We start from the raw sequence: 21,208 nt of genomic DNA on the forward strand, positions 1-21,208 counted from the left end.
AACTGGACACCCGGACCAAATATAACAGGTAAAGATAACACGTTTAAAGTAAACTGTCAATGTTTAAAGAAATATAGTAAAGCGGAAAGTGATTCTGGCATGAATAGGTGATACATCAAAGTAAATGTAAGTATCAATTCACTGAAAATAATTTTGAGAGCAGCTGTAGGACAGGCACTCTTTAGGTGTAAACTTTCTAATTGTGATATGCTGTAGACATAGGGGCGAAGACAATGCGTCTTGTTGAAATTCTGAATAAAATCGTTTGAGTAAAATGTACAGAAAATACCATATTTTAAAAGCCATTTACTGGTATGTTTTACAAACAAAATATGTACCCAAGTAATAAATAAGTATTATAAGTAATATACATTAATTGCATACATACATGCCGTGTAATATTGATAAACCAATGTCTGGCCTAAAATGCAGGTCCAAAATGCTTATGTATCTTGTAAGTATTACAAAGTAATATTTCAATGGATGTAGAATTTTGCATGTTGAACATTTGAAAGCTAATTATTATAAGAACATTAAGATACTTGAGACTTGTGATAGAACTTGAGATAATGTTGATTATGGTTTTCCCGTTGTTATCAGGTAATGGCTTAGCAGGGACGACACTTTTCCGCTGCTATGGTTTTGCTTTGTTTTAAGCAAGTCTATCCGAAACGAAAATCCCGTTTAGGCGGAAAGTATCGTCCCTTAATAATTTGTGCGAACGGCACAGGCTGATTTAGGACGACACTTTACGGGCATGCATTGAAGAACATACTGCCAGAACGAGACTTATATGTTATTGTTTATGCAGGTATAGACGGGCTGTACGACCGATGTAACACCGATTTTGACTGCAAGGGGGTGCTCACGTGCAACTACTATTACTGCTCCTGCCCACCAACGACTACTCTCACGGGGACGAAATGTCAGAGCGAAAGAGGTAGTAATGTCTTACGAATTTTAAGGATTCCTTAAAAGAACTTGTTTACGGAATGTCTGGTCCCTCTTCTTAGTTTGTAGGTCCACTATTCAATATGTAATCAGCGTATGCCGTCTTTTCTCTCATCTGGCGGAGTATCGTCTTAATAGAATTGTTTCTGCAGTAATGTATGGATTAGGGATCATAACTCTTCTTAGCTTTCGTTGAAAGAATATAAGTCATATGGTGATTCTTCTCTTTTCATCAGCATTTAATCTGTAATTATCTATTGACTTATGAATGGTTTAGTGTATGTTTCTCTGCAGTAGTGAACGAGTATATATATATAAGCTCATAATGGTAAACACACATTGATACGGTAAACACAATGTTAACAGCATATTGCCAATACACGGGAGATGCCTGTGAGAGAAACACGTACTGCACAACGAGAATTGAATGTCTCATTGTTTCATTCAGATATTACTTTTTAGCTTACGATCCTGAAGACTACTCGCAGTTGTTGCCATCTCCGAACTATCAGAAACAGTTAATTAACTCTTCGCACTTGTTACCTCCTCTGAGATATCAGTAGACAGTTAAGTAATGTATCGCAATTGTTAACTCTCCTTAGTCATCGGTATAAAGTGCAATCGGACAATGGGCTTGTTAATTTGTTCAAAGTACATGCAATTCATTCCCAATGGCAGCAATATGGTTATTTATGTGCTGATTGTATAGCAATAAATAAACAAGATACACTTAGATACGACATACGTTTACTATTTTATTATTAAATTATCGGCAATTTTTTTCAAAACATGACAACGCATCAAAAGCTTTTGAGCGTATATTAACTGTTATCGTATTTAGAATTAGACTTAAAAGGTAAAAACTAATGAAAAGGTGATATATTGCATATCATTTATGTATATAGCAAGGAATCCTGATTAAGCTCTGTTAACACCACGTGTTTGAATGTTATTACTGTGCCAACGTACACTTTCTCGCTAAAGTCAGATTAAGCTTAAAACATACAATGTATACACATTTATGCATTTAAGTTCATACACGATTGTGCTATGTATAGGAAACACTTTGTGTGCATGATCATACTACAATGTCTTTATTTAATTAAGCTCCGTCTTTATATCGGCATGTTGAGATTCCGATTGTTTGTTCATTATGACACTGTCTTGGGTATTATGTATCAGAATGCGTTGTTGAATTGAACTTTGATATATATCTTTTGTTCTGCATCTAAAATATCTATAAATTGAACATTTATATGCAGTCTTAGTTATGCATCTAAAGGCATTGCTTAATTGAACATTTAGATACACCCTTGGTTCTGTATTTGTAGGCATTGCCGAATTATACATTAAGATGCAGCCTTGGTTATGCATTTGAAGCGGTTTCTTAATCGAACATTTAGATTAAGCCTTGGTATGAATTTAAAGGCTTTGCTTCATTGAACATTAAGATGCAGCCTTGGTTATGAATCTGAGGGCATTGCTAAATTGAACATTGAGATACAACATTGTTTATGAATCTGAAGGCATTGCTTAATTGAACATTAAGATACAACAGTGTTTATGATTATGAAGGCATTGATTCATGGAACATTTAGATACCACCTTGGGCATGCAATGTCTGACGGACCGACAGTGCAGAAGCTTGACCAACCAGACGATCTGCAGTTTGGCTACAGGGACATGCGCTTGTGATGCAGGCTTCTACGCGCGCGAAGGGGAGTGTTATCCTAGTAAGTGTTAAGTTATTTACAAACGTTTTCTGCAATGGCGAAACAACACCATGTTGCATAAAATTAACTTTCAACTCTATAAAATATAACCCGTCCTGAAGGCTCTCAATCCGTTCAAAGCATCGCTTATTTCTACGTTTCTGATGTTATCATGTTTGAACATGCGTATGTAAGCTTGATTGTGTCGAAAGCCTTACGCTTGTTGGAACGCAATTGAGGCCGCTAATAGGTAGAACCAGTGCTTTGCGTAACGCAGAGACCGTGGTGATCAAAGAACGCTCCAGTAACGGGGATCGAACTCGCAATTTGAAGGTCACTGGCAGACACTTTATCCAATACGCATATGTGTATTTATTTGCATTGAAGTAAAATTTAAGTACTTCGTCCACGACTTTGGGAAAGATAGACGCACTGTGGAAAATAAAATTAAAGTGTTGACTGCACAGTAGATAAAACATGTAGAGCCATTATATAAAATGAAATTTGCAGTCGGGCTGTTGATTTATGTCAAAACTGTTTAAGTACGCTAATTCTGTACGACACATGTCGAAAGGGAACCGTTGGAACGATAGAACAAATATTCAACTAATCACACACGATGTAATGGATACTCTAGTTACACTTCCTTTTGTTAATTCGCCGTTTTTATTATAAACGTATCTGTTTTAAGGTCGAATAGTAATTCATCAATGTCCACGTTTATTTATACGTAATCATCCATCGAAAGCAGAAAACAAAGCGTGTGTGTAGAGTGTCATCGATAACAAAGGAAAAACTTTCTAACCGACATACTATTTAAACAATCATCCTAATTTAAAAAAAAAACGAATTGTGTTCGCCATCTTTGTTCAGTGTTTTTTTTAAATTTAAAACATTAAAAAAGTTTTTTAGTAAAAGCAATCAGTTTCATAATTAAAAAAACAACACAAATGTGAGAACAAGTCACTTTTTGCAATCTGGTGAGTATCGGGTTAATTGGGCGATATAAGTATAAATAAAGACACACAGATTGTTTTCAGTTTTGGGGAAAACTATTCATGAACACACACACTCTGCTATCAGTTCTGTGCGAATATTTCATAAACTCAATCTGTTTTATGTTTTAGGCGAAATAATTAATGAACGCAAACAATCTGTTTTCAGTTTTGGGCGAAAACTGCACGGGATACGAAGATTGGTGTGGCCAATATCTCGACGGCTCCGAGTGTCTGGATGGCGTCTGTACCTGCACCTCCGACACAATGGAAGCTAACTATCAATGCATGTCAAGTGAGTTTAACAAGCTTACAGCAGTTGTGATTGATTAATAAAAGGTGCAATTTCATATTAATATCAATATTATTATTAAGCAGTTTAGTTAATATAAGTATTTATTTGTTTGTCTAGAAGACATGTCATTTAAAAAATGTTTAAATGTGAAATCATTTTACAAAACTTATCATTAACAATAAGCAATTGCATTTTATCACAATTCTAAAGATCTTTTAGTATCTAAAATTCGATTTTGATATAGATCTTAAGATCATAAGTTTGGCGTCGCCGTTCATTTAATTTGATTTTAATCATTTCATAGTTTTGTATAAAAAATCCATATGCATCGTTCAGTTAAACGAAATGTTTACTAATATATCGCATAAGAAATTCATTTAACACATTCATTGGTTTGGTACCAAGGACGTGTGCCAACATATGTTTTAATGCTTGTATAGTATAATAATGTTCTATACACCAAAGCCCCAGACGTCAGTGTTAATTTCACACTGCACGCAGAGATTCACACGATTCTGGGCATTTTGGGAAAACATAATAAATATAAATATATATATCAATTTTGCCTTCTACCTGGGAGGTTGTAAGCACTGAAAGCAGTTATATAACGGCAAAAATAAGGAAAAAAATATGTTCGATCGCTAAGATTTAATATTTAATATTGTATTGCTCACTTGCCCAACTATTTAGGCATGGACTGCGTAGAGCATGTGAGACCTCTACCGGAAATTGACCGGCGGTCGCCTTCCTACCGCGCCGCGAAAACCGAAGTCCTGATCAACGACGGTCAATCTAGAGAAAGCGATTGGTTCGACCTTGGTCAACACATGTTGTCGACGAACAGCTCTGTGAAGCCCGGTGATTGTGCGACTCTGCATCCTGTATACATGACCGGGGGTAAGCGCTTCCTGGAAGTCTAAGTAACATATAGTATTCACTTAACGATAAATAATGTTTAACTTTATATGTCTCACTCTGGGAAAATGGGGGCTTAATTCATATGCGTACTACGTCGTCCACAGTTCGCTTTGCCTAAACAAGGGACAGCACGTTCAACCTAATTTTTGTTTTTTGCTTAGAAGAGACTTCCTTTTACTGAAACATGATATAACAGGCGAAACAGTCGTATCTGGTATTCTTCGGACTACACAGTTAAATCTGGGAAGCTCTTTTACGTGCGTACATTAAGCAACGTTTTCCTAGAACGAGAATCTTATTAACCTTCCGTGTATTATTGCATGAACCACAACAAGTGGCTAAACTACAATAAAAATAACAAACGAAAACGTGCAAAAAAACATTAAAACAGCTTCAAAACCAACAAAACAACAACACACCAACAACATAAAACCAACAAAAACAACAACAGCAAATGATTTTTATAATGTTCATACCATGTATTTCATAGCCCCTATCATTTCACTGGCTGACGGAGACACAGTTCAAAGGGAGGTTATAATAGGCGGTGATTCCGGGATCAAAGAGAAATATCCGGTCTCCATTAGGCGATGTGGCGCAAAGAATCGTGTGCTGCTTCCAAAACTTCCGGTCGCTTACGCAGGCTTTTGTTTGGGTAGGAAGGCAGTTTTAACCAGTACATTGAATTACAATATTGAAATATTCGTTAAATTACCTTTTTTTCTTGGCCGTGAGCTAAACTGGTAGTATAAAGAGTAGTATTAACGGTTTTGCGTATTAGACGAACTACGAAATGTATTATTTATATATCATATGTGGATTGTCATTTCAATCCATAGAACCGCTCATGAAAAACAAAACTTAATGTTCGTTGTCACTCGGAATAAGAGAAAAAGTTGTTTTTTTTACCAGATTCCTACGAAGAAAAACATTAAATGCATCCCACTGTTAGCATTGAACTATTTATGCATTAATAGAGGTTATCTCAAAGATAATGCAAAACCAAGAATATCAATAACTCAACTTCTCTTCTTAATCGCAGGAGTTGTATGGTCTATGATCGATTTTTGAGGTCTACATATAGAACGTTTTTCGATTTTTGTAAGAACCATAATATACTGACGTCTTGAAAATATCATGTGTAATCTGTGTTTATTATAGCTTCGATGTTGTAATTTGTCTGCTGGTTGGTTTCGAATATTCATCGGATGATAAATATGGTATAACATTTGTATGGCTACACATATTTTAGTGGATTTAAATGTAACTTCGTTTTTTTTTCTTCGTGGAAGCCGTTATTGCATCAAGTTAAACTCTCCGTTAACAAAGACTCAAAAATTGATACAGGCAAAACATGATGGTTTCACATAACATTGTCTCGACAGAGCCCAATGTTGCATTTGCGCGGATGCAAAATACACTTTTATATATTGATATAAGCAATACACATCATGTTGTTAAAAAAACCTTTCCTCTGTGAATTCCAATGTTCCCCCTGTTGTAGGGACGTAAAATTGCTGGTACAATTTGATAAAGGCAATATGCAATAGTTAAACAAATACTTTTTAAAACCAATCTTGCACTGAGGAAGTCGTTTCAAAAGTTGAATTCCTTTCTTAAAATGTTATTTACGAAAAAAAAATGTAACATATTAAAACGGTGTTACATTTTCCTCTAGTTTTTACTGTTGTTCTTCGGCAAACGTTTTGACACTGGAAAATCCCTCCTTAAGGGCATATTCTTGCTTTTGACTAACAAACTGTTCTCCTTGGACTAAAAAATGGTTGAGACAGAATTTCAAAAGTAGAAATCCTCTCTTAAATGTGGGTCAAGGTAGTTAAGATTTTTTAAATGCTATATTTCCGCAGATTCCAATGTTCCCTCGGGTCAGCCGTTTGAAAACGGGAAGTACAGCGTTAGGGTAAACCAACATCTCTACTTCGAGGAACAAAATGGTGAATTTGTGCCTGGCATACAGTTTAATTGCACAATTGAGCAGGGTGTTAACATATATGACAAAGCCAATGACGATAAATTTATTACAGCTAATTGGTAAGTAAGTGTGCATAACAAAACTCATACACGCATTAAAATATCGTATGTAATGGAAATAATTCCTTACGAAAACGGAATTTCTCGGACCAAATCACATTTAGTAACAACACACTCTTTGAAATAGAATAATTATGTTCCTGTATAATAAACGCCGATATATATGCAAAACAAATATACATGGTAAAAATAAATGTGAATAACTTTTAAAGATATTTGCACTGCTCTCTGCAAAGCACATACAAACATACACAAACTATAGACAAGCTGTTGCGTATAAAGTAGATATACATTTTTCGTTTTTCAGGTACGTGAATGGAAAACACTGCAAGACTTATGGACCTGTGCAATTGATTGAACTTAATAAATTAATAATTAATGAATCGGAGATTCTAGACGAATGCGGTGTTGCTGCTCTTGGATTCGAGGTAAACTTAAGTTCACGATTGACCGTATCGCATTTAACTTTAATAAATACATGAACATTTATATATTTCAGCTATGCTTGTTAAGACCATGTTTGAATTTGTTGTTGATAAGAAGTCCTCCAACGCTGATTTACAGTTGTGATGCGTAGGAATTAACCAGCGCAGGCATTTGACAGTTTTTGTACTTCTAGGGACAACACACGTTAAATTTTTTCACCTAAACATACATGCATTGATAAACGAACATTATTTCGGTTATTAAATTAGTTAATATTTGTGCAATTGAAATAAGAACGTTAAGAAGAATGCTAACATGCTTGATTAACCCTGCGTTTGGGACTGTGTTTTGCAAGTCTAATGGGAAGATTTCTTATTTGTGTTTTTTACGATCTTCGATCACATGTTGCACATTAAAAGTGTTCGTATCTAAGCGAAATATAAAAAATACAGTTGTATACATGGGGTGAACAGTGATTGGCCTTATTTCAGAAGAAATGTTAAGCCAAAAATTTCTGAAATCACATCAATATTCTGTTGTTGTTTTTGACTTCTAATGGAAGGTAAGAATAACGTTTTGCAGTTGTATTTTCAGGTGAAACATTAAACACTTGCAGATTTTATATAAGTCAAGGAACGACAATCAATAGAGGGATAAACAAGTTTTCGAGGACATGATCATCTACGGGCGCTCGAAAAATCCGTTTCTGTCCGAGTGCGCAGGACGAGGGCAGGAACGGATTTTGAGAACGCCCGCAGATGGTCATTTCCGAGCAAATGCGTATTTTCGCTACTATTGCATAAACAAATTACAAATACCAAAATAAATTAAAATAACATTAAAAACAATATGTCTTGTTCATTCGACATCGACAAAATAATTCGATTATTTCATATGACGTCATACAGTTCAAGGTTGTGTTAAACATATGCCTTACTCGGTTATCATCAGAAATGACGAGGCTTTACCTTCGGATAGGCAGTTTTCAATATAAAATTTAAATTAATACTGCCAACATATTGTCACTGAAGTATTTAAAGCATACATCAGGAACGTCGGAAGTACATAAACACATTTACAGCATAGTCTTTTGAAAGTGTTGAGTAAATAACCTTAACTTCATTGACGTTGCCAAAAAATAAAGCTGTTGTCACGAGAGTGCAGATTGTATAATTTGACAAGTGGATTGAAATACTCATTACCTTTATCACTGCATGCATGAGGAAACTGGTGCTTATTCAGTTCCCCATTTATGATTGGGAAGTCGTCAAAGGCTGGAGTTATTAACAAAGTTCATAATAACATCATTGAATCCAATGAATCATGGGTAGTAACTGCGCGTGGACCAGTTTATGGATAAGAAAAACACATAACAGGGCTTGAACGGCACGTGAATCGCCTTGTTAATACACGATTTCTCACGTTCAAGCCCTCCTTTTGCAAAGTTTCTTCAACCCGCCAGAGGGCATTATAGATAGAGTTTATGCAATAATAAATGCAAGTCATCTGCAATGTAATCTGTTTGATTAAGATGATTTTTTAAAATTTGTTCGCACGCCCCTTTAATGGATTTAATTATAAACCAGGTTGTTTTTTTACTGTTGATCTAGACAAGGTTATATAATAAATCTATATAGAATGTGTTCAGGTGAAAAATACTTTTGCATTAATGCGAACATACCTTCTTGAATCCCGAAATCAAACACCGGGCCCTTAGTACCAAACCTATTCTTAGTAACAAAGAAAAAAACTCTATCCTTACATAGAGTCCACCACTTACGATTATCTATTTACCAAACATGAAACATTATGAACATAGATAATGAAAATGTCAAGTTTGATTAGGAATTAAAGCAATTCTTGAATATTCCAATTTAAATAATAGTCAGTATTCTAAGGCGTACGTCTTATAATTGTTTGATGAATACGGACCTGGTTTTAAGATTTAAATAGTGGTATCATCTGAGCTCTTATGGTGGGATTTCAGTTGCAATGTTCGATGACAGTGTCCATCAACAGGACTGGCAAACCATCGCAACCGGAGACAAGCGACTATATCTTTGTGGGCGAAATTCCGGTGAGATATTTGAAACCATATGAGATTGATTGTATTGATACATTGATAATCATTCCGAACCCATCTTACCACTTGCATACACTTTTTTAAAGTGAAAAGATTTTAATAATTTGGGACAAAACTTCCTTGAGAAAGTTTGACGATTACTAATCGCTTTCAGTTTAAGTATTGAACAATCATTATTATTCATAGGACAATAATTTTCTTTAATTTCCTGTTAAGAATTTAACAAAAAATCATCGGAAATTATCTTTTTTCCAAAATTAGAAATGAACCTCGAAAATGTTTTTCCACGAAACAAGTCATTTGTTTTAAATCAGTGCCGTCGAATATGAGTTGTGCTACAGTATTAAGTGTGTAAACACTCAAATTGGAGCCGTTAACGTAAAGTTTCATCAGACTAAAACTCTTCCAAAATGTTTAATTTCATTGTCAATATATTTGAAAGAACATGTAGTTTGCCTATCACTATAGAGAACACAAGAAGGTTTGTAAATTATTAAGCAAGATAAGCGTTTTCCAAATTGTTAACATTTAAAATTAGGCCCTTTTAATGGCAAGGATAAAAATGATTCGCATCGAAAAGACATTAAATATCAGCATGATACATATGTAAATAAATAGATGCCAGAAGGATCTTTTAAAATTTAAATTGTTTCCTTTTGTTTTTTCACGTGTCCTTTTATTGTTCATGTATTCTAACGTGAAGCTTATCGGCCGTCTCGGAAAAATGATATTGTAAACGACCTGTATCAAAAGCACATACTTATTCTTTTCATAAAAGAATGAAACGCGGGCAATGTCAAATTAGGTTCAACATTTGAATTATTGCTTTTCAGCGAGCATACAGTGTCGATTCGACCGGCAAAGCCGTCATCGCCATGTCACCGTTCAACACTCCAGTGGGTTGCCGAGGAAACTCCACAGAATTCATCTGTGAGGTCGAGTACAAGTTGAACATAGGTGGTGGCTGCTCGGACAGGCCGCAATGTGGCGTCCGCCTTATAGGTCTCACTAAAGCCGGCCTTGACCGGTACGGAAGCTGGCTGACCTACACAGAGTCTGTGAAGCATGGTTTTTTCTCCTCGTTTGAAAATAATACCTACATATGGGATTCCCTTACTGGAACAGCAACGAAACATCTGATTGACGCAGACACAACGGACGACATGTTCGTGGAGAAGTATTGTGCACCTGATAAGCCCATCGGTCATCGCCTGTGGGACTCATTTGCTTTGCCGGACGTGAAGGTACGAGCAAGTGGACACAGTATCAGAGTGACATATCGTGCTATGTTTGTGTTTTATTTTCTGGCCGTTTTACGTACACATAGGTTGTGCGATCAGTTCCTATTGCTTCCTATTCCTACTTCCGTGTTTTTGTCTTTTGAACGATTTAATGCATGTTGCTTATTTTAAAAGCGTTTTATTTATTCCAAAATCGCTTCTCTTCGCTTTTCATGCATTGAATCTATCGATCTATATAGTGTTCATGTGTTATATTTCCTGTACAGATCTACATCGAGGATCAAAGCAAACTCCGATCAAAATGTGACATAATTTGGGATCACCAGAGAAAGCTACAAGTGCTTGTTAAATCGACGGGCGACAAGTATGTACATTAATTCTCTGTAGTACATTCATTTAACTCACTCTAAAAACTTAAAATATATCAGAACGAACACCTGCAACAGGTTTAATAAATAACAATACGTTTGTATGATTCCGGTATGTAAAATAGACGGGTATTCCAATATGTGACCGTATTTCTAATGTTTGTTTCGAACGATTTACACTGAATGCTGACCAATATTATGATGAAAATACAAGCACACTGCAGCTTAACCAATAAGAAATATAATACACAACTTCCATGTTCACATGCTTTCAGACAATGGACTCTGGATATTGACAGTGTGGGAGAGTTCCTCTTTGTAAGAAGTGTAGGCTTCCCAACAGAGGTAATAATGTAAATTTATCTATTGCTGTTTTTTCGTCTCGATTCGTCTTTGATGACGGGGAATGCAATTTCGATTTATAGTTTTGATGCTTAGGAATTAACCAACGCAGGCAGTTGGTATTTTTCTTCGATGCTCTATATGCATAGTAAGTGAGTTACCGGGTAAAAAGTGCTTTTTTGTAATTCTTGCATGGCGATACCAAGTACGGTTTTATGTATTTTAGAATCATGAGATTAATTAAATAATACTTCTTTTGGCCCAAAGACCAATATATAAGAGTGGAATATTGACTCGAGTGAACTCTAAATGTGCACGCAAATCATTGACTTTATTATATAATTCTTGATGCTGTGTTTCTAGATGTAATTCTTTATTATGTAAACATTGTCGCGACAACTTATATGATACAACTTTAAATTTAAGCATACACATGATACGTTCTGGTTAATGTACTTAAGATTAATCTTGGAATTGTTGGAGGACGTCTACCATTGTTTTGTTTGAATCCAAAACACTTGTAAATATACTATTGTGCTTAAAACATTGTTGGTTAATTTGTATTTAGAAAACAGAAGCAAATTGTTGCAAACGTCAATAGATTCAGCTAAGGATGTTTGAGAAACAACCCTCGCTAAGAAAGTCAGAGAAAATGTTGTTGAACATATGTTTTCATTTAATCCATTGTCAGGGTCACATTAAAACTGAAAAGTGCGCGGAGTCATCCAATGGGGTGTGCGTGTGCGGTTGGACCCACAGGGATGGTAACAAGATATTCTCATACGGAATCTGTGGGGGACTCAAGGTTAATGGCTTCACCTGGGTGTCTGATACAGAGGAGGATGTAATGTACCGTAACCAAGACGGCTGGGTAATTTTATGTTCTCTTTGTTGCATACAATCGTCTCTTGTAAGGTACCGAATATACAGCAACCTCAAGACTTATACATTCGGAACATTTTGTTAACATAAACACTCTTTTAAAATGGACAACGTCAGCGTAGCAGCAAGAGAACACACGTATTATGCTCCCTCATTTAATAGAAAAACATCAAAGCAATTAGACAGAAAAGAAAAGACATAACCCACAACACACAACAAATAATGCAACTGGGGTCGCAACAATTAACCGGCCAATACAAATCAGTGGAAGCCTTACCACCGGTTAAGAGCATCTCACGAACGTCGTAGTTAGTCGGCGAATGTTCAATTTAAAAATAAATAAACAACAACCTCTGATAATTTCCTTCGATTAGCTTTGATTATGATTTTCATAATTCAGGGTCAACTTCTAAATGGTATGGAAGGAACCTTAGAGACGAACAACGGCACACATTACTTGTTGATCAACACAACCGATGCCCAGAGCAGAGAAAATTTCGGCGAACTTCAAGGTCTGTGTAATTTTGAGGATGATGCCTACAAAGGAAAAACGGGAAACATAATGCTGAACAGCGCCGGCTTTTTCAAAGAATGGCTGTAAGAATGCTCATTCGATATGCTTTTTGTTTGTTATGCCCCGGATCGAAATATCGGGGGTATATTGTCTGTCTGTCTGTCTGTCTGTCTGTCTGTCTGTCTGTCTGTCTGTCTGTCTGTCTGTCTGTCTGTCTGTCTGTCTGTCTGTCTGTCTGTCTGTCTGTCTGTCTGTCTGTCTGTCTGTCTGTCTGTCTGTCTGTCTGTCTGTCTGTCTGTCTGTCTGTCTGTCTGTCTGTCTGTCTGTCTGTCTGTCTGTCTGTCTGTCTGTCTGTCTGTCTGTCTGTCTGTCTGTCTGTCTGTCTGTCTGTCTGTCTGTCTGTCTGTCTGTCTGTCTGTCTGTCTAAATGACTGTCTGTCTGTCTATCTGTTTGTCTGTCTGTCTGTCTGTCTGTCTGTCTGTCTGTGCATAGATCTGCACATTTTGAGTGGTGAAATGTCAAGGTCAAGGTCATCCTTCAAGGTCAAAGGTCTAAAAAACAAATCTAAGGGAAGTAATAAGCATTAAAGGGATATATTTTCTAAACCTGCCAAATGATATGTTGAAATTTTATTTCAAAGCGGCGCAATAGGGGTCATTGTGTTTCTGACAAACACATCTCTTGTTTATATATGCTTTTTTCTTTCGAGCGCTTTGATAGTCTGAAAGCTGAATACGAAATCTCCGCAATACGTTTATACAATATAATGATACTTTTTTATAAGTTGCTCACATTTTACACTTCAGATTAACAGCCGAAGAGAGCATGTTCGTGCCCAAAACCAGTCCAACCCAGTACGAATACAGCGAGGATGTGTACGAATGTCATTGCCCAGCCGAAGGTGAATTGGAAGAGGACGGCGAATATATTGAGATACAAACGGAATACTATCCAATAACGACTTTCTTCAACTACAGTGGGTCCGTCAAATGCGACAAGTCATCACCCGCAATGACATCCTCTGAAATGGGTGAACCGTGGATACAGGCCCCGAAACCTGATCCGATTTCCCCGGTTGATGTCGTCCTTCACGTTATATACAAACAGCAACAAGATGGATCGTACAAGTCGTTTGCAGAATGCTTGTTTGAAAACAAGAACGAGACGCAGTACTATGTTGTGGGATGGTTTGTATCTGATTTACCTATTTTTATGACAAAATATTTATTTTAAGATTTGAAAATCTGACTAATGGACGAATTGTAATGTGCTTTGAAAATAAACATTTAAATCAAAGAGTTTCAACACGGGCTAATACGTTGATTAATGAAAGACTAGAATTAGAAACAACTAGAATACAATTTCAAAGGAAGTAGTAGCAGAAAATAAACGAAACAACAACGGTATTCATTGGAAATACTATTTTGCTTAACAGCAGACTATTCAATCGTAGACACAAGACATTTGCTTTGGTTGAAAATCACTACTTATCTGTAAATATTTTTTCATACGAACCATTGACACAATTCGCGTTCAATAATAAATCCTATTAAACGTGTCGGTATTGTCATTAAATTGATCGTTATAAATTTAAAAGAGAGGGACAATATATTTTTTATGCCATATAAAGATATTTAATTATTGTTGAAATATTCCTCGGTCATATTCATTTGTTTGTTTAAGTTTTCGAGACTTAAATATTCAATATTCAATAAACTAAATCGTAAATACTCGCTTTAATATAGCTAAATGCCATTTTATTTCATATCTGGATATTTTATTCAACAAAAATGTCCTGTTAAGCTATGTCCATTAACATCGTTTGAAAAAGAGACCGGCCAGTATTATGCTCACTGGCGAATTGTACAACCATTCTCCAAACAATGAATTTAAAATGTATCACACTTTTGGAAAAATTAAAAACAATATGTATTACTTGATAGCTGACGTTGTAGTTATGAAAGTTGTATTTTTGCTGATAAAATGCTTCAATTAACTATCAATACTTTTTGCCATTACTTATTTAAATGCATGGACAACAATAATGTGACGTACTTGTTGAAATCAATGCGGTTATGCAATTCATATTCCTTAATTAGCGTATATTTAATGAAACCTTATCATTCTTCAATGTGACAGTTCATGCACTAGTGTCTTAACAAATACGTATTGTAACTATAGTATATACATGTATGTTTGGTTTAGGTACGCTGATGCCGTATCAACCCCGGTATATACGACAGGCATATCAAAGGCAAACGTTGCCGGTTTCAACGCTGTTTCCGTGTCCAATCTTGTCGCCGCCTATCGCGCAAATCCTACGTTATCTCAAACATGTGCCATTAATCGCAGGGTAAGTTTAATTATTCCGCTTTACAGGAATCAACTACAACCGGTGTAATCATCATTTTCCAAAATATTATTCGCTTACTATTTAGTAATATACAAGTGTCATTTGAGTACTATTTTACCGCATGACTGTCAAAATGTTGAATTTGAATATACTTAATAATCATTAATAATAATATAAGTGTATACAATATGCAGCCGTAAAGCTCAATGCCCAATTGTGATGTTTTACTCAACTTAACTACAAACATCTTTGTATAACAGCTGTTAGTAATGGTTTTAATCATTTTCATGGTGAAACATTTGGATTATGATAACCTCGGTCTTGAAAAACCGGACTTAACACGTGCGCGCGTATGGTCACAGATTAGCCGGTGCACAGGCTATTAAGGGACGCCACTTTCCGCTTTGTATGGATTTTTTGTTTGAATGTCTTCTTTTCTTAACGAACAGCCGGTCTGCCCATAACGAGGATCATTGAACATATTTGGCTTGAAATGGCGTGTATTCTTCTAAGCCGTAAAACATGAAGTTTTTAATATGGCTATTACCTAAGACACAGCGTACCAACTGGACATGAACCAGAGGGGGTAATCACGTGATAGTCAAGATGACGACGTATATGCCGCTTCGCTTATTTTTCGCCGTTGTATACGCTTTATTACATTTGTTAAATGTTTAAATGACGCTCACGTGTAAGCCATATCAGTTAACATGTTATAATTGTTTATTTTGTATTAAAATTCGCGTTATATATCGACTTTACTTCCCGCAATTGTTTGTAGTGGAGCTTTAATTAGGTCACCGCACTAAGAAAGTTCGCACCGAGTAAAGTCGAAATTAAGAGCGAATATCAACACGAAATACACGCTAGTAACGTTCTGGCTGATTTTGCTGGAAAGTGAGCTTCCTTTAAGTAATAAATACAAGTAATAAAGGGCATAAAACGGCGAAAAATACTTGCCGCGGCACGAACTTCGCCATCTTGACTATCACGTGATTATCCCATCTGTTAGCATGACTAAGTACTTACTTTGCAATGGGAATGTGCAGTTACCGTTTGCATGTTTGATTAGCCTATAGCATGGTTTAATAATTACTTTGCAGTGGAGATGTGCAGTTACGGTTGTTGATGCCACCGGAAAATCTCTTCTGCCTGCCGTAGCAAGCAAGTATGAGGACATCATCAAGGTAGATTATGTTTAGTCTTCGTATTGTGTCATATAGAATATTGACTTAGTACCGAACTTATTCAGCGACGTGGGTTGCCATTAAAACGACGGCTTCAATGCCCAGAACACAGTCTATTTATATTGAACAGTATTTGTATTATAAAAGATTCAAATTTGAGTCTTCGTCTTTTGTCAAAGAGAATATTAAGTGTGTACCAAAGTGAATCAGCGATGTGGGATTCTATTAGAAATTAAATGCACAGAAAAAAGTTGTTAAAACGGAACAGGATTTGCATTATAAAATATTAATTTGAATGTGTGGACCGTGGTGTCATGTATATTCAGTTAAACATGGTTGTATCATTAAATTTATAATTTTGTCTTTGTATATAAGATTTATTTTAAGAACTCACGGAAACCCCTCCCGTAAACGACTATCCTGACATAGAAGTTAGTCAGCAATAACATATAAGCACGTGATTAATTATTGCAAAAAAAAACAATATGCTTTTATACCTTTTTGCTATTTCTTTGCAGATTGAAACTAAATACGTTAAAATGAACCGAGGAGCCAGTGCGGAAATCCTCTACACCATCAACGTTCCTATCCTGTGTCAACCGGGAACAAAATGTGGAATCAACGTAAAAGTCTATGATGAAAGTGATGACTATAAATGCGAAAACTCAACGCTGGCCGTGCGGGTAAGCGTCATGTACTTGAACACATAACCGAAAATATAGACACGTGTAAAAGTGCAATCTTGTATGTTTATTTTGTATGGCAGTTGGCCACTTACCCTAACTAAAGAACCTCTTAGTTATATACAGCTTGACTTTTTTTGGCATTCAAAGTATTTGACAAGAAATATATATTTTTACAAATTAAGACCATCGAAACGGCCACTAAATCGTATTATAACAATACAACTACATATTCGACTGTTGTTCATGAATACAATTGACCGTAAACAGCGATCCAAAAAATCAAGTTCAACTATATTAAACTCTCATCGGACCCTAGTCAACACAGATACAAAAGTTTTCTGCGATAAAAACTATTTACCCACTGACTAACTTACGTGATAACCAAAGCAGTAAAATAGACGAAAATAAAGGTTTACAAAACACAAAAAAAAAACAAACGCACGCATCCAAAGAGTAACATTTTAATACTTATAAATGCAGACAATTTAAAAACCTTGTTCCAATAAATTGATGCGTTCCTGGTTTTTCCTGGCTTTCAGCACAAAAGCATGTGCGGAGACATCGTTGCAGGTGAAAATAATATTGCGAGCACCACTGACAGTATGAACAAGTCGATAAAGATTACAACAAAGAACAACAACTGGTTTGAGCTAAAAGACACGTTTACGCTGACCATGGAGATAGAAGGCTTTGGAAAGGTGGATGAATTCTGGGACAACTGTAAACTTAATACGAAAATCAAGGTATTCTTTTCTTTGGTACACATTTACAAGGAACACAGTAACTGATCAAATGCTTAGTATGGGGAATTTACTTCAGTTGAATCGACGTACAAAACATTATGTATGTTAAAATGATAAAGTTCCACGATACAGCTTTTATGAGTTTTACATGTACCTTTACATGCCAAATATATACGCTGATAATGTTATGAGACGATGTATTCACCTTAGTGTTTTTAATTAAACGTTTAAAACAATCAAAATCGTTTGTTCACATTATGAATTAATCTATAATATAAACCCTTATTTCTCGACACTTGCATAAATTTAAATCATTTGTCGAGGAAATAAATCATTTAAGTGAATCATTCATGTAACGTGTTATGGACTAACTTGTATCTAAAATTCCATTTGATTAATTGATATATACAGTTTATACATTATGAGTATTTGACGTGGATTTTAAACGTTCAAAACACGAGTCCACATTTTTGTGCATGAAAAACATGCCATATTTGAGACAGCAACAAGTTGCGTCTCGAAATTAATCATTTGGATTTATGTTCTCTGAAACGCTCTTATTTGAAAATAACTTTTATGACGAGTTAATAATTCATTATACACTATTTTGTTCTGCCGGACAGAGGCGCATGAATGTCTGAATAGTTTCGAAAAGAACTAAATGCATTAATAATTATTGATTCTACGCCAAAGCATGCGGTTTGTTCCTGGTAATGTTTCATAAATTCATAATTCATAATTTAAAACGCATTATGTTAAGACTTTTTTGCGGGTTTAAGTGTAATAGTGTTCACTGTAGTAGTAGTGGCATCACATTTTGAGTTGGTTGGGATCACATTGATGAGCTACTGTCTGAGTCAATAATGCGACTGCTGTTTGGAATCAGAATTACATTTTCGTTAAATTTAAAGTATTTGTTACAGAAGATTTATAAGCTTCGCTGGGGGTTTGTTTTTTTTCGTTAAAATTTCAGTGGACGCCAAATTTCCTAAACAAAAACCTTATTTTAATGTATTAAGATTATTCGTTTAAGACCAATAATAAATTATTACACCGTATTAAATCGATAGTATTAATTGTTTGATAGGTCGAGGTCGAAGACTTCAAAAACTACTGGATGCATAACTACTGTTATTCAAACAATGATCCTCGAATCGGAACTTTCGACGGGGCGTAAGTGTTCTTATGTTGTGAAAACCATTAAGCGAATACCAAAATGTTTGTTTGTTTCAGTATTATAGACAAGCTTAAATCTAAATCACATATCATGCCAGTATCACATTCTATGAAAATTTAATGTTACGTTCAAGATAAAACCATTAGATAAACTGATTAAAACAACAAATAATTCCATTGACTGGTCATATATGGTTATTCCAGTTGCAATATATGTATATGTTTTGCGCTGATTTAAAAAAGGACCAGAACGTGTGAAAGTAGAGATCATCTCTCGGCTGATTTATAATTACCACACACTATTTTAGAACCTATATGAAATTTGCATTATTTGCATTAAATAACGAAGAGTTTTTTGCAACAATCTGTAAAAATTAAAATAGCTATATACATAATATCCGCAAATTTTCGTTTGCAGCTACTTCAGCTTGAACAATGCCGGGAACTATACGCTGTACAAGCACAAAACACTTCCTATTCGGGTAAGAACAATGCCGGGAACTATACGCTGTACAAGCACAAAACACTTCCTATTCGGGTAAGAACAATGCCGGGAACTAAACGCTGTACAAGCACAAAACACTTCCTATTCGGGTAAGAACAGTGCCGTGAACTATACGCTGTACAAGCACAAAACACTTCCTATTCGGGTAAGAACAATGCCGGGAACCATACGCTGTACAAACACAAAACACTTACAAATATGTTTAGCAATCCCTCTTAGTTGTATTTCGGATGCCTTTAAACCACGACATGGCTGTTCTATTTGACGGACAAACCTGATTAAACAATAAAGATGACTACCTGTTTTATACACGGTTTTAGGATCAATTAATGGTTTGTTGTTCAAATGCTAAATTTACAGTCCTAAAGGTTGAACAAATATATTGCCCAATTGGTGCAAAAAGGTATGACACGTGCCTTCTAATTTCAATATCACATGGTATATTTTTGAACCGATGGGGCGATATATAACACGTTAATTGTTCTAAGTTTTTAATTATGTTGAATGATTGTCATGTTGCTACGCGACATGTAATAGACATATGAGCATGTCAATTTGAGTTTGAAAATATAGGTAACTATGGTAACATTTAGTGTATGTAAAACCTAGTTAAATACCAAAGGCAATGTCGTGTCGAAAAAGAGAGGGTTTGTAATAAAAAAGTTGAATAATGATGGTCGCAGTTGACTCATAGCTGAAATAATAGCCTATGGGCTGAAGTCAAGTTTTGAAATGATAAAAAAACTACATATGGTTAGGTTATTCTATAAATTCCATTAAAACCTCGTACACGGAATGGCGATCGTTGTTTCTGACACTGAGCTTACAGTTGAAGATTCCACACTGCAATTTTAAAGTATGTTACACAGTAAAGATTATCCTGGTTATCAACAAGTGGCTTAATGTACATACATTTTCTTGAAAATGAGTATTTGGAATTTTTGTTTGGGTTAACGTCAGGTCGGTCAAAAATAGTATTGTGGTTGTTTTGTTCACGTCAGGTCGAAATAGAAACCGAGATATGCAATGGAGGATGGGCGGCATGTACGTGTGGCGTGACGGTAAATGCGGGCACGGATGTGTTCGCCATCAACCATTGTGGGGGTTACCACTTGATCAAGACGATCCAGAATACCGAGAAGATCATGAGTGTAAGGGAACTACCCGGGTACATGCATACAGTAAGTGTCGGTAGGGAACTCCCAGGGTACATGAATACAGCAAGTGTCGGTAGAGAACTCCCAGGTTACATGCATACAGTAAGTGTCGGTAGGGAACTCATAGGTTACATGACTACAGTAAGTGTTGGTAGGGAACTACCAGGGTACATGCATACAGTAAGTGTCGGTAGGGAACGCCCCGGGTACATGCATACTTTAAGTGTCGGTAGGGAACTTCCAGGGTACATGCGTACAGTAAGTGTCGCTTGGGAACTCCCAGGGTACATGCATACAGTAAGTGTCGATAGGAACTCCTAGGTTACATGCATACAGTAAGTGTCGGACCATTTACTCAGATAAAAAACATTAAAAATTAACAGTTTTACTTATGAAGGTTGTATTCATAGATACACATTCACTCATTCAGTTATTTCCTTGTTCATACCACATCGGGCATAAGTAAAAAACACAACATTGTCAATACCAATGACATTTGTGGAAGGTAACATTTATCACACATGCCCTTATTAAATGTTTGATACAAAAGGATATGTCCCCTTGCCACACATATCATCACACATTTCAGACCATGCTTGTCATAATAAAGAGAAAATTTAT

At 35.8% G+C, this 21,208-nt stretch overlaps 2 protein-coding genes across 2 annotated transcripts in view; both read left to right on the forward strand.

The window, feature by feature from the left end:
- LOC127834332 (uncharacterized) lies at positions 1-12,828 on the forward strand. The gene is made up of 14 exons (XM_052360078.1): positions 1-28; positions 812-940; positions 2,550-2,684; positions 3,828-3,953; positions 4,644-4,850; positions 5,362-5,526; positions 6,740-6,923; positions 7,231-7,351; positions 9,337-9,426; positions 10,266-10,676; positions 10,940-11,037; positions 11,317-11,386; positions 12,075-12,254; positions 12,811-12,828. Exons 3-14 carry the CDS (start codon positions 2,564-2,566, stop codon positions 12,826-12,828), a joined length of 1,791 nt encoding a protein of 596 aa, XP_052216038.1. The 5' UTR covers positions 1-28; positions 812-940; positions 2,550-2,563.
- The window catches only part of LOC127834822 (uncharacterized), a 22,155-nt gene continuing 13,670 nt past the window's right edge, over positions 12,724-21,208 (forward strand). The window contains exons 1-9 of the mRNA XM_052360884.1: positions 12,724-12,862; positions 13,587-13,967; positions 14,986-15,133; positions 16,237-16,320; positions 16,839-17,003; positions 17,546-17,749; positions 18,837-18,922; positions 19,344-19,407; positions 20,432-20,611. Of these exons, the coding sequence (XP_052216844.1) occupies positions 12,828-12,862; positions 13,587-13,967; positions 14,986-15,133; positions 16,237-16,320; positions 16,839-17,003; positions 17,546-17,749; positions 18,837-18,922; positions 19,344-19,407; positions 20,432-20,611 (1,347 nt within the window). The 5' untranslated portion in view covers positions 12,724-12,827. The remainder of the gene's footprint in view (positions 12,863-13,586; positions 13,968-14,985; positions 15,134-16,236; positions 16,321-16,838; positions 17,004-17,545; positions 17,750-18,836; positions 18,923-19,343; positions 19,408-20,431; positions 20,612-21,208) is intronic.

The sequence above is a fragment of the Dreissena polymorpha genome, chromosome 6 (assembly GCF_020536995.1).
Source record: "Dreissena polymorpha isolate Duluth1 chromosome 6, UMN_Dpol_1.0, whole genome shotgun sequence".
NCBI lineage: Eukaryota > Metazoa > Mollusca > Bivalvia > Myida > Dreissenidae > Dreissena > Dreissena polymorpha.